We start from the raw sequence: 14,495 nt of genomic DNA, 5'->3' as shown, positions 1-14,495 counted from the left end.
AGGATGTACACACCAAGATTACAGAGTGATTTTCAGATGCTGGGTAAACTTCGTAGAGCTGACATTTGAAAGAAAAAAAAAATCACATAGGATATAAATTAGCAAATTGGAAGTCAGGAAAAGAGGGAGAACAACATAATAAAATGAACTTTTCTGATTGCAATTGCTCTCTGAAAATCTCATCTTGTACAAGAGCAGCTAGCCATTCACAGATACATTTAATACACCAAAAGAACTATTAAGAAAGCATTTTCCAGCATGATCCTTTCAGCCTGTCTACACCAGAGAACACTAAATTACAGCAAACAGCAAGCAACCCTTGTGCAAGCAGTTCTAGCAGTGCACATCTGACAGTCCTGGCACAGTTTACAGCAGTTTAGAAAACAGAATGAGCACCGACCCAAGCCATGCCTGTACTGCTGTAACTGTGTCCACACCGCAGCCTTGCGTGATGTAATATGTGTGATATAAGTAATAAATTACATCCCTAATTGAACTGCTGAACTAGCCTTACTGAGAGCTGCATGCAAACAGAGTACTTTCTATTCTGAACTGTTGGTGCTGATTGCTCCTCACCTGAACTCATATATAAGTCAATATCATAATCTTCTCCACAGAAACCAATTACGTTGTCACAAACTGAGACAATAACCTCAAGCGAAGAATAAACAGCAGGAGCAGATGAGTGCCAAAGAACTGGATTTTATTCTCATGCAAATATCCTTAAGTAGTAAAACCAAGGTGAGGGGAGTGAGACTACCACCCCTGCACTCTGTATACTTGCTCTTGAGCTGCTCCAGGACCAACAGATCTCAGCTGCAGCTATCAGTGCTCAGAGCCAAACAGAACCTGTGGTGTCAGCCGCACACTGGAGTTCATCACAGAACATCCTGAGTTGGGTGATCCTTGTGGGTCCCTTCCACGATTTGTGATTCTGTGATTCTCAATTTGAGGTGAAACATTTTTTTAAAGGCAAACCCCACAGAAATGTTTACGAACCACATCTTGTCCTGCAGCAGGGTAAAGGAGTTGCCCTGTCACTTTCTAAGGATTGCTGTTTTGGCCCAAGCGTCTGCTCACAAGAAATGTAATTCTAGATGTTGGATCTGGGCAAATTTCAGAATGCTTTTCTCCAGACTTCTAGCCAATATCTCAGTCACTCTCCACGTTGTCAGAGATGCTCTGACTGCTTCCTTTTCATCTTCAAATATCCACCCAATGTCACCATCCTAGCACTTCCTATTATTTCTTTTACCTGCACAATGACGTAAGAGCAGTCACCAGATGCATCACCACAATCTCTTTAATAAACTGTCTGATTCATCAACCCTGGATAAGGTAACTCAATTAAGAATACCATACTGATTAATGCTCCTCCCACATAATGCCCATACCTTCTAACCAGTATCCAACACATGGGAAGCAAAGAAGAGGACTGCACCACTCTAGATGGCACAGCCCTGGGCTATTACAGCACAGCAGAGGAGGAGCACACAAAACACCAAGAGCCCAGGCCAAATGTGATGCTTGTAAGTCACTTAATCTTTCTCAGAGATTTAAAAAACAAACGAAACAAAAATCTACAAAACAAAAAGCCAAAAAGCCACCATTTTTCTTACAAATAAAATAAGACTGCTTTCTAAGCATACTGAAACATCACATATATCTGCCATATAGAGCAAAACCACCAAATCTTGAGAATGTACCGATACATCACTGAGGTCTTCTACCCTCACAGCATCAGATTTGTGGGAACAGGCAGGCACCAACAAACCCAGCAGCACCTGAGATCTGGAGGTGTGAGTGCACTCTGTACAGGAAAAGCCATGGCACAATGGAATTACCTGCTGGGAAATGAGGGAAATCCTGCCACGCTTCCTTCTTCCACAAATGCTTCTATCAGGGAACATTCCCACAGCACTGTTCATCTCCAAGAGCCATGTTCTGCCAGTAAATGCAAAATACTGAAGTAGGCTCCTAAGAAGATAAGAAATGACTGCCACGCTGTGGAGGAACATGCAAATGGATGTGGCTGCTAGCTAAAATAGTGGATTAACCAGAATATGCAACCTGTTTTCCTTGAAGTGGCTCGGTGTGCTTTGCCACACAGCACAAAATGCTCTCGCTGGGACAGTTGTGCCCAATATCTGGCAGCAGCTTTCAAATCTAGAGACCAAACCCAAACAACGAGAGGCAAACAGTGCGCTGAAATGTAAGCAAACAAAGAGCTGAAGGACAGTTTTCCCCACGAGAGCACAGGTGCTCAGCTGTCACCTACAGACCTGAATTGGGTTTGTAGGAAAACATCCAGGACAAAAACAAGCAAAACACTCTAGACTCACAAAGCTGCTTAGCTTTCATCAGACTTTCTCCACTTCTTTTGTTAGATTTGCTGATTGTCAAAAAGAAGAGCACTTCTGTGCCTTGTATTGGTCTACTAGTGCCTGCAGGAAAGTCATGAAGTTGAAACAAGACCTCATTTATATTCTCAGCAGACTTTAATTTCACTGTGCTATGGAATCTAAAAGGAAGCCATCTTCTCAGGGACAGAACATACAATTCAATTTTGTTCTGAAAAGTGCATGCAGGATTAATGTCCATAATTGCACAGCACATAACTGTGGAATGACAAACGCCTTCCACACTGCTCTGCCAATGTGCTTCGATCCAGAAACAAAACTATTAAATCTCAGATTTGTAACTTAAAGCTCAAATGGTTTTCATCTTGGGGCGGGGGAGAACACAAGGATGCTTGAACACTTAATCAGATCCCAGTCTCAGATTTTTTTTGTTTTGCTGGCCAATTCAGCAATGAAGGTAGTCAGGCTCCTAGCGACACAACCTCAGACCCATCAAGTCAGTTCACATCCATCTCATTCAAAAAAGCTCTTATGACTGAAGTAGTTTTCATCAGCACTTCTACTATCGTGGAATAAAGAGAAAGCAGCTATCTTGAAAAATGGCAATTGAGACCTTAGTTAGAAAAACTCATGTTACTGAATATTCTCGCATATGTTGGAAGAATGACAATGGGGAAGAACACATACATTTTCCAGTACGATACCTTTAAATCAACAGTTTGAAAAAAGAGATGTCTATTCATTTTTTCCAATCTGTTCAAATTTCTACTCCGAGCCAAAAAGGCTCTAATTTACCTGTTTGATGTATTAATCACATAAAGGTATCGGTCAAATTTCAAAGCAAATGGCTGGGAGTTGATAAGAAGGGAAAATATTAAGTCAAAGATGGAAGATTAAGAAGGTGCTCATTCAAGTCCTTGCTATTTATAATTACTCCCTGAAGGGACACAATATTTCAAGTACAGCCTCTTGAGGTGAGAAATAATCTGTCAAGTCACCAGGCAAAGCTTTTAGACTGACTGTGAGGCAACATGCAGCGAAGCTCTTTGGGCACGTTATGTATGATACACAAGCACCAAACCCTGAGACTCCTCCGGCCTGTGCGGAGTTACTGCAGAAACAAATTTGTCTCAAGAACTCACGATTGTAAGAGATCGAAGTGCTCAGAAAAATAAACAAGCCAGACAAGGAACTGCCCCCAGGAAAGCAGGCATTTCACACAAGCTCTTAGCAGCGTCAGCAACTCTGCACTCCTTTGCAAAGTACCTGAAGGAATCCTCACTTCTGGTGCATCAGGTTTCTTTCTGCTCCCAAAGAGTTAGCAGGGAAAAGGCTTAGTTCTGCATGCGTGCAGCTACACTGGGAAGTCCCCTTAAATAAAGAAAAAAAAAATCTCCCCAACCCCAGCTATGTGGTTTCACTTCTTAATGGATCTGTCAAGAGCCAGAACTGGGGCACCTGTCTGAATAAATGTGGGACTCCTCTCAGTGGCAACTATTGTCCCTTCGGTGTAAAAGAACAAAAATTCTTCACAATTACTTACATAGCTTATTCCGATCAAAATTGAAATGTAAAGAGAAAAACAAATTTTAATTGATCTTGATTTTCTTTTGTATTTAAGCTACTTTCTGGTAGAAGAATTATTAGCATGTGATAACTATTAAGAGTTGTCTGATTTGCAACAGAAGAACTTAATAATCAGGGCTTTTTATCAACAAAAGGGATTCCTAACACACGTTTGTATAGACAAATCTTGCACACTTTGTAACTGTTGTTGATGCCAAGCAGAGGTCCAGCAGTGCTGTGTGAGATCACTTCAAACACCTTTACACTGGTGCCCAGCAAGGACAAAACGCGACAGCCTCAATCCCCTTCTTGTTCTCATGGCATTTGAACAACTGAAGTAAAACTCAATGTGAATCACAACTAGAAAAAAATACAAAGTCCAACAAACTACACAGAATTCTTCTGGTGTCCTGTCTTTTTTTCTTCCCTTTCCCTATTACTTTCCCACAGAAGACTGAATTTTCACTTCAGTTTTCAAATGCTTGTTTTCCATTGTCAGTGTTTGCTTTTTAAGATGTTCCTATTGTCACAGGAAGTACCTGAACAGATATCCAAGGCTGGCCCATCCTGGGGAATTTGGCACAGGTTTCCCACTGCTACTAGGAATGTAGCCTTGCTGGTGGTAGCCCCCAGGCAGGCTGCTGGAACCGATGCTGTTTTGATGTTGTGCCATTTCTGCATGCTCAGATCTGCTTCAGACACCACTCAGGTTAAAGCACTAATTGCTCTAAGTAGCACCTCCGCGCTCTCACTGCTCTGGGTGGAGCTGGCCTAGCAGGAGCTATGGTAGGAATTCTTAGTAAGTAAGCAAGTAAAAACTGGAAGTATTTATGCAAAGGTTCTCAAGAATGTTCTTTGTCCACCTAGCACCTCTTCCTCTGCATGTAATGAAAACGAGATGTAAAACAGTGCTCAATACTTCTGAAAAACCACAGCTAAGATCTTTTTCAAATTGCAATTTATCAAATCTCTTGAACTGATGCTTCTTCTAGTTTCTACTTGCATTCAAATTTGCTGCATCCACTGATTCTTAAACCATTTACTAAGTACTTCTGCTGTTTGATCCAATGCACGAGGTTACCTATATGTTCATAAAAGTGGAGCCGTACTTAAAGAAGCTCTTACTAGAAACTGATACATCTTCTTCCCTTCCAAGCATTACTAATGTAAAATACAAAGAAGAAAGAAAGTTTCCTTGTTAGAAACATGCCTAAGGACCTTTGTGGGCTCCAGATATGGACAGACTGAGAGACTGACTAATAGCATGGCCTTTCATTATTTACAATACAGGTCATGTCTAAGAATCTAACACCCTCCTCATCACTGTTGTCTACTTTTTGTGTGTGCTGTGTATTTCAGACCATGAACAATGATCAGAAACTTTACTTCCAGACTACATTTATTTATGGTATGTTTGTACTTACTTGTTCTCATGCCAACTTTGCCCACTACATAAAATAATTTTTCTCCTCCCCTGATATTTATATTCCCTGAAGTACTCACACAAAGCAATCACCTCTCCCTTCAACTTTGTTGTGCCATGCTGAACAAGGCATGTTCTTCTAGCCTCCTCTCTTAAACAGTGCATCTTGAATACCATTTGTGGTCCTGGAGTTCCAAACCCACCCTCATCTCAAAACCACCTCTAGTGGAACTAGAATAGAGCAATAGAGATGATCAAACATGGTATGGCTTGTGTACTGGAAAAGACCAAAGTTACTACTGCTTTCCAGCTTAAGAGTATAAAGAAAGGGACTGAGAAGCAGTAACAGGGATGTAACAGAAACACTGACAGCACACAGAGGGCAAATGCGACACCTCGCTCCAGTTCCTCAGAATCCATTATGAACGGGGCACGGAGTGTATTTCTGATATGAAGGAACAGATCTGAAACAACAAAAGGAAACTGCGGGGTCGCTGCTGCAGGGTGCCACAGCTACTAGAAAGACCAACCAAATGCAGGAAAAGGTGTTTAAAAAAAGAAATTAACATTTCAATTTGCGACATGTAGTCATTAATTTTAAACAGGGATATTGCCATTGCCCTCTGATACTTTTCAAGTATCTTCTCTTAAAATCAAGAAGATACAATTACATGCAAAAAGTGAATGAGCAAGGGGTCAAAAAACCAGCCATGTTTTCCAGTATCGTTAACCAGCCACTGAAAATTACAGCTTCATCTCCTGCTCCCAGCTAGACCCATCTACCTGGATGCTTCCTGTCACTACAAATGCAGCGGTTCCAGGTTTGTGGCAGGTAAAAGGGATGAGAATCCAGCTCTGTCTGCATTTCTCACTCTTCACAGAACAACGGAGTCAGGCCAAAGACATTTTACTTTTTTACAGCTGCTCTTCATAGACAGCTAAAGATCTTTATCACAGTAAAAACAGAAGGCACTTCCACAGAGTGCAATTATGTGTTACTACAGCTGACTATTGCCTTTCAGAAGTAGGAAATGGCTGGAAAAAAAATGTATTTTCTGCTTCAGCCATACTCTGAGGTCCTTTCATAAAACATTAGCCCTAATCTTTGCACAGATTAAATGGAAAATCCGGTATTGTAGGGCTGAAAATCTTGAGAGGGGGCTTCAACACATCATTTGATGGCAGCTCTCTACATCATTGATCACAGATGTGCCACCGCGGTGACTTTAGTGTAGGCCAGGCCCTGCTCTCCTTCCCCGCCACCCCAAAGTCCGCGTCCCGGGGCTGGGAAGGAGCTCATTTCTTACAGTTTGTTCTCACTCCCATAGGGTAAGAAATCAAAAACCTGAGGCAGTACATCCTACAGAGCTCTTCTTTTTGCACAGCAGACTGTCATTACAATAAAACACAGACAGGGCTCAGCACCAAGCAAGGAAAAACTACTGCTGCACAAACCAGCAAAGCAATGGGAACATATTAACAGCTGCACGCTTGCCAGCAGAAATGTGCTGTCTAGCCAGCAGGTACACACACTGTCAGCCCGACGTCCGGACATGTAACATTTCACATTCCTGATCCTCTGATGAGGACTAAATTAGGATCACTGTGCATATCCTAGGATCCCTGGCAAATCAAACACACTGTTAAATGAGTCATTAGCAGACAGGCCTCTTCTGAAAATGGACTTCTGACAACGTTCTCTTCCAGGGCCAATTCTCACTACCAAAAGGGTTCTTGCAAAAAAGTCACAAAGATGAGAAGTATGATCCAGAAGAGGTGTCTATGAATTGCACGCTGCTTCCCTATTACCATAAAATAATAATGATCCCGATGTTTTACCACAAAGCTTTCTGCTGAAGGTTTCGCAGATCCTTATAAAGATTAATTTCACTCCCGGGAAGAGAAGCAGGATCCTCTAATCTGGGAAGGCTCAGGGAGAGGAGAGGTGTCATTTGCCTTGTATGACACCAGGCTGCAGCAGAGCTGGGAGCAGAACACAGACCTTTGCCTCTCATTTTGTACACCAAATATAAGATCATCAAATGCTGCCTATTTATTTTATCTCCTCGCAAAAACATTTTTGATTGCCACTTCTGTTTCTTTTCTCAGTGAATAAATTTTTTAGAGAGAGCTGCAGTAAATCTGACAGCCCCAAATGCCTTTAGAAAGGATAGACACAAGCAATGTGAAATGGGGCCACGGCATATGGATGGGACTCACATACTTAATGCAGTGTCTCGCCCGTTGCCTTATCCACTGTGAACTGAGATTCAAGGGGAGAGAACACGTTTCCTTTCTAAACCCTGGGATTTCAGTCTTCAAACTGCTGTTCTGCAGTGCAGAGCTGTGCACGCTGTTGGCACACCACACCAACAGTGTGTAAAAGAAACTGTGACTCAATTTTAAAGGGAAATATTATTTGCTGCTTCTATAATCACTGATTACTAAGGATATATTATTTCCAAAGACAGTCAGCCTAACTAAGCAGGACTTTTCCCGTCTTGTGTTATTCACAAGCTTCAGGCATTCACCTGAATTCAAGGACCTTTTACTTTTCCAAGAGTTCTCTACCTCTGCCCTGTGTTTTCCTCATTCCATCTCTTTTCAGTGCTTGGTCCTCTCCTCATCCTCCTCTCTTGCTGTCTGTAGTCTCTTCCCCTCCTTTCTTTACAGTCATTTCCATTTTCTTTGAAATGTTTTGGCATTTAGTGCCGGCTTTATTCTTCCTTCTCCATCTGCTGCTCTTGTCTTTCTAAATTTCTTCTGGAGGCTTCTCCTGGGAGAAAGGAAGAGCCACGTTTTTTCATTTACTGCCTGCTCTTCCTGAATTTCAGTTTTGCTTCTTTTGCTTAAAGGACTAAATCACACAATCCCCCTCCCCCTGGAGCTGGTGTACCACTGTAATGTCTCCACACCAGCCCCACCAAAGCCAGTACCACGTTGCACCCTATCTGCCTTTCCTTTACACACCAACATCTCTAGAAAGTCACTGAAATATCTGGCATTTCTCCTGTATGCTAGAAGGGTAATACTGCAGCAAGCAAAACTACCACCAGGTGTTACTTCCCTGCCTTGCGCTCAATGCTCATGGCGCCTTCCAGCCCTGCTCCACCAGCTGAAACCCCATTTTAAGGGAGTTCATCCTCCCTAAGGGTTTTCTTCTCTATCAAATCTTCTGTTTCATCATCAGGACTCACAGGGGACAAAGGAAAGCTAATGAAGCTTAAACACTTACATCACTGCTTTTATTCAGACTTCTCCTATACTGTCTTTCTAACGTATTTTAATTTGGGGCTCAAAGTCACAACCCTGAGACATGTCCCAGCTGCTTTCCTCCTCTGGGAACAGACCAGGAGGACATGGAAGGTGATACAGATATCTGGCATTAGAAGAGTCCAGGAAATAACAAGCTTCTTCTGCAAAACATTCAGCCCTATCGGCTGCACGCCTTTCAGCTTCAGCATAACACAAGTTGATCTCCAATTAATCACTGATTAATTAAACTAAGTATGAAGACTGTGGTGAAAGAACTACTTCTGTTACAAGTTTCCATTTGCCAGCTTCAAGATAAAGCCTGACTCTGTGAAAGTCTTCCTCTTATTTCTGTGATGCATATAATTGTTATTGTAGCTTAGCATGGATGCCTTTAAAACATTCTGCTTTTAAAAAGGATACTGGAAAACAAGCACCAGAAAGCTAAAAAGCCAAAATCCTGTAGCCAGCAAGATGGATTTTGCAAAAAGAAATGAGATGAAAATTGCACAAAAAACCCAGAATCTTTTACAGTTACAGTTATGTTGCCAAATATAAGAAATGAGCCATCTATTGACAATTCCAAAACGAAATGAACAAGAACACGAGCGAACACCAAACCTTCTAAAAACCTCCAAACATTAAGATCCTTGCTTCTACCAGGCGCTCCAAAAACACGGCACAAGAGCCAATTGTTTCTCAGATTTGCTTTGCAAGTTTCATGTACCAGTTCTGCTCCGAGCACAGAGATTCTGCTTTATTCCATGCCTGGAGATACCTGACCAGTAAACGAACAGCAGCCATCAGAGCAGCAGAGTGACAAATCTGACACCTACTCCTCTCAGTTTTTAAACAAATTGCTGTTTGAATAAGTTGTTATTTTCAGTTACATCAATGTTTTAAACACAATGCGTATTTCTATGGATCTGTTATAATGCAGAAGGGAGAAATGTATTTAGCAAGATATAACTGATCTGAAATGCACCCAGCTAAAAGACAGAAATAAACCAGAAGCACAACTCCTGCTCACTCTGCTCCACTCTTCCCTGGCAGCTGCTGAAGTTTATGGTTTCCCACTTCCCATCTGAAAACAGCAAACTCTCAGCTACAAGTGACTAAATGTAAAGCCACAGCAAGTACACCAGCAAAGAGAGAATGGGGAAAGTAATTTGCTCAGCTAATGACTTGAAAGTTATACACGATCATAGTGACAACAGATTTTCACAGAGAAGCCTGATTTAAGTTGATTGACCCTTTCAGCATTTCTAGGGAAACTACATATTATAAAACTAATTCAGTGAAAAATGACAGTAAAAATAGAAGCGATGAGACATCTTCTAAATAAGCAAAGCTGCTTTTACAGCATGCTGAATAGTTGGAGTGTGGAAAACATACCACTGTTATAAATAACAGTCACCCTTTTGACTTTATTCTTAATTATTTCAAATTCTTTGTAGGCATTAACGAAGCAAGCCTCACAGTTTTGTGAAGAAAATTACTCCTATATAAAGGAGGAAAAATGAAGGTATGGGTACAGAAAACAACCCTTTGAAGTTAGTGGAAGATGTACAGAAAACATAGGAGTTCTCACAGTGTAAGAAAAGAAACACCTTCTCATCCAGACCCAAGTGTTTAGCAAGAGACCAGTCTGTAGCATTTACACAGCATTTAAACTTACACAAAAAGTTACATCAACACTTTCAGATGTAGCTGCAATTTGTGAATGACCAAGTCACATCCAAGTTTTATGCAGATAAGTGAGGCCTAAACAAGTTATTTTTTAATGGAAACTGCCCATTTCTCCCTACTGAGGTACATTTATGTTCTGCTTCAACACGTAGTCATAAAATTATCAAAAAATAACCTTCCATGTTGGAAGTGCTAGCTGCTGCCTATGTCATATGAAACACTTTGCCAGAATACAGCTGAAAAACCACTAAGACCTGGCACAGCAATGATTAGTAGGTAATCGTGTCTCATTACCTTTGGGGTCTTCTTGGGCCAGCTGACCACAGGGACACCCGAAATCGCAAGATTTTGGTCATCATCAGCATGTTCTTTCAGAATGTTCTGTTGTGAACGAAAAGGTCTTTATTAACCAGAGGAATATTCTTCCGACTTAGGAGCACAGAGACTTAATGACTGCAATATCCCACCCTCACGAAGAAGAGTGATATGCGCTCCACTGATTTGTTACATCTCTGAGTTCATTTTCCTTCAAAACTTCAAGTCACAATGAAACTCTTGCATGTCTTTAAGATGCAAAAGATGCATTTCTTTGCAAAACAGACAGCGAAATCACTCACGAATAGCCTCAAATGTTACAGATTTCTTTAAAATTGGTGTCTCCAAAAGACTAGTGTTTCCCACTGGTACCGGTCTACTACCAATATTACCTTTCCCTGGAGGTACACACTAGTTTGCTGAAACCCAAGCAATCACCAGCACCTGTCCCTAATCAATTCTGCAGAAGACCCAGGAAGATCTGGACTCTACCACCATTAGTCCTGCAGTCACGGGGCGTTGGCTGGGCAGTTTAGAGAAATCTCGAATGCTTGAATACAAAGCTGAGTCACGATACAGAACCACCACACATTGCAGCCTTTATGCATGGCAATTCAAGAGCACTGTCATTTCCACCGCCTTTCCTTCCACAGGGAAGTGCAGGTCAGAGTTGGTGCAACCCAACTCCCTTTGCGTGATCAAGTCAGACATTCAGCTTCCTGCGCATTCACTAAATTATCTGACTTGGGCTAGTGAAGTATGAAAGGAAAAGATTGGTCTTCCCTCCTTCCCACCCCCTCCAAATGCTTTGCGTTGATGAAACCTCATGCATCCTAAAAATCTCAGGAGTGGGCTGTGCTGGCTCACACAGCTCCTGCTGCTGTGACTCACCGCCATTCCCATACAACTCAATGCAGGGGTGGGGAAGAAGAACTCCTTTTAAGTGTACTCAATGGTGCAGTCAGGAACGGTCCGCGCTCCCTGCGACTCCCCCTGTGCTTACTAACCTAGCCACAAAGCTCTTCATGTGGAGTGCAGGCTGCTGGAAGAGACAACAACCGAAAACAAAAAACAAGTCCAAAGGAAGATTCTGCTGAGCTGCTGAAAACTAAGGCCCGAGTAAGTACTACCAGGATAAGGAAAAAAAACTGCTCCAAGAGCACAAACAAGGACTGCAGGTTGGAAACTACTCCTAATATAATTGAGGAGGTCACACAGACAAGGAAAGTCAACGATGTTGCTCCAAATTACAATGACTTCTTGAAAAAAAAGCTTAACTAGACACCAACAGGCATTGGGCACTCTCAGTCCCCAGTGCAGAGCTTTAATAAACAGAAATTTCACACACCATGCTAAGAGATCCTAAAGTACAGTATTTTTTTTTAAACATGAAACACACTTGGAATTCCTCTGTAATCAGCTAAATACGATGACACACTGTAGCCCAATGAGCATCTCAGCAAGGCTCTGCACCAGTGGCCATGGGCTTTCCCTCCCTGGAGCTACAACAACTTGCTGGATTCTGCTCAATTACCCAGCTGACCTTAATCTGGAGGTGCTTTCCTATCAGAGGCCACAGAACCAGCACAGCGCTGGTCCTGTTATCCCAGTAAGGCTGCTTTAGATGTTGACTACCCCTAAAGCAGCCCTATTACTAAAGTGAGTCATACCAAAAGGCAACACAATGCTTGGCACAGCCTACAGCACACAGCCAACACGACGGTCTTCAAGTGGAAGATCTTTCAACTTTCACACATTAGTTATAGCAAATGAACTCCTGATGGAGTTGAGCAGGGCTAAGTGAACACCTCTTTCCTCGTGTCCTTTTCTCGTGTCCTTTTCACACTAGAACAGCAATCACAGCATTACACATGACAACATTCTCAAAGTTACTCTTCAGTCATAAAAACGGAGAGGCCTTTGTGTTGTAGCAAAACCAAAATTCTTCAGAGGAAGAAGGCAGCTCTTTACTTTGATACGCTTAAATTTGGAAATTTACAGGACAGCAAACCTCAACCTTCCCACTGAGGACTGTGAGAAACTCTGAGATCAATAGAAAGCAGAGCACGTTCCAGGAAATTGGCAGAATACTGCAGGTTTCTTGTTATCATATGTATCACGTGAAAATATTATCTAAGGAGAAACTTAGAACTGTGGCAGTTTATCGTATCAGCCTGCTGAAAACAATACATGTCTCAGCAGCAGAACCATAACCAAGCCACAGCTGCACAGACAAGTGTCAAATGTCGGCACACGGCGGGGTGGATGGAGGCAGCCTTCTGTTCACCTGCTAAAGAAGGGGGAAAAATAAACGAAAAACAAAAACCAGAGATAAAGAAAGGCATGAGGCTCCAGTTAGCCAAACAACTTGATGCTCATCCAGCACAAGGCCGCCTGATTCACTGCACTTGAAGGCTGTGGTGACAACAGCAGGTAAGAAGGATAGAAATTGATTAAGTATGTATGAATTAAGCTTAGGCATTAATTTCACAAGCACAGCAAGGAATAACTCCCCTGAAATGCATTCTGTAAAGGGAGGGTGGTTTTTTTTCTGCCATCAGAATAAGAACAGGGTAAGATTTCTTGGCAAGAAAAAGTAAGAACATATTTCAGTAGATATCATCTGTCTTGCACAAGAATCTGCTGCTGCTGCCAAGGAGTTGCGGATATTTGACAAACTCCGTTCTGCAAACTGAGTTTCTTCTGCCCTAATGGACTTCCACAGTGCCTTTGAAAGAAGAGCAGCATTTTTGCTTTGAAGTGGGGAAGGTCTGTGGCATTTTAAGAGGCCGATCTCACAGTCCTCTTCCCCAACAAGGGAATTATCATCCTGCTAGCAATGCAGGAAATGCTGTGTGCTGAAATCAGAGACTGCATACAGACAAGCAGCGCTGGCAGTGTTTAATGTGGGCTGCAGACTGCTCAGGTTTACCTGTCTGTGATGTGGGGTGCAAACTGAAGCAAGGAGCAAGGTGGTTACCTCTCTGTTCTCTTCTTCATGCCTAAGCCCACCCTGACTGCATCTTTAGCAGGCTGCTGTGCCATTTGGCAGCTAAATATGAAGTGGAGAAGCCACACAAGGAAACTCTTTCAATCCCCAGGGTTACCATCTTAGAAATATTTATTGCTCATCCTGTTTTTTTTTTTTCTTCCTCATCTGCTCACTGTAGGAACATGTGTGACACTTCAGCTGCTATTTCATTTTTAAGTTGAAATACAAGGAGCAAGCCATGCCACGATTTCATACCTGAGCTTTAGGGCATGCATATATGGAACACAAGGTGCAACTGCAGGCTGTGTGTGCTTCCAACAGATAACACCAACAGCAGTGACGTGGCAGCAATGGCTGCAGAGCCTGCTGGTGCTCACCCTGCCAGCAGCTACACTGCCTTCTGTTCTCTGTGCGGTGTGGGTCAGCGGAGCACCCTCACATTTGCTGCACATACTCTCTCACACAGAGCCCAGCAGCAGACACTGGGATACAGACACTATTGCATCTCCTCTGCTGATTGTTCAGATGCCATCTGCTAGGGAGTGAATGCTGCTGTCAGTAATCGCTGCTTGGAAGCTGCTGAGAAGCTCCTTTAGTGGTGAACACCAGGCTCGTGGGATACAATTCCCATACAGCAGAGCTGCAGTCAACAACTATTTAATTCCTTGTTTGAGATGAAAGAAGAACCGACCTGCTCCCCAAGTGAGGCCCGTGCTGTGCTCTGCAAATGAGCCTCCCTTGCATTGCTGCACTCCATCGATCATGGTGATAAATGGGATCTCAATCTGCAGAGGCATCAGCTGGACACTTCTGGACTGCTGTGTCCCCCCTAGATAGTCACAGTTAGTTAGGAGCTTAGACAACATGCAAGGAATTTACACAGGCTTAGATTAGTTTT

General features: G+C 42.5%; 1 protein-coding gene across 12 annotated transcripts in view; it reads right to left on the bottom strand.

Moving 5' to 3' along the window:
• The window catches only part of KDM2B (lysine demethylase 2B), a 103,239-nt gene that overhangs the window by 25,876 nt on the left and 62,868 nt on the right, over nt 1-14,495 (bottom strand). For 11 of the 12 annotated variants that reach the window (XM_042828819.1, XM_042828812.1, XM_042828814.1 and 8 more), the window contains one exon: nt 10,585-10,671. The exons of the other annotated variant lie outside the window; for it this stretch is intronic. In XM_042828819.1, the coding sequence (XP_042684753.1) occupies nt 10,585-10,671 (87 nt within the window). The remainder of the gene's footprint in view (nt 1-10,584; nt 10,672-14,495) is intronic. 12 annotated transcript variants of the gene reach the window in all.

The sequence above is a fragment of the Centrocercus urophasianus genome, unplaced genomic scaffold (assembly GCF_019232065.1).
Source record: "Centrocercus urophasianus isolate 14NV4802_14NV808 unplaced genomic scaffold, USGS_Curo_1.0 seq_30, whole genome shotgun sequence".
NCBI classification, from domain to species: domain Eukaryota; kingdom Metazoa; phylum Chordata; class Aves; order Galliformes; family Phasianidae; genus Centrocercus; species Centrocercus urophasianus.
Note: the sequence above shows the minus strand (reverse complement) of the source record. Positions and strands in the feature narration are given on the sequence as shown.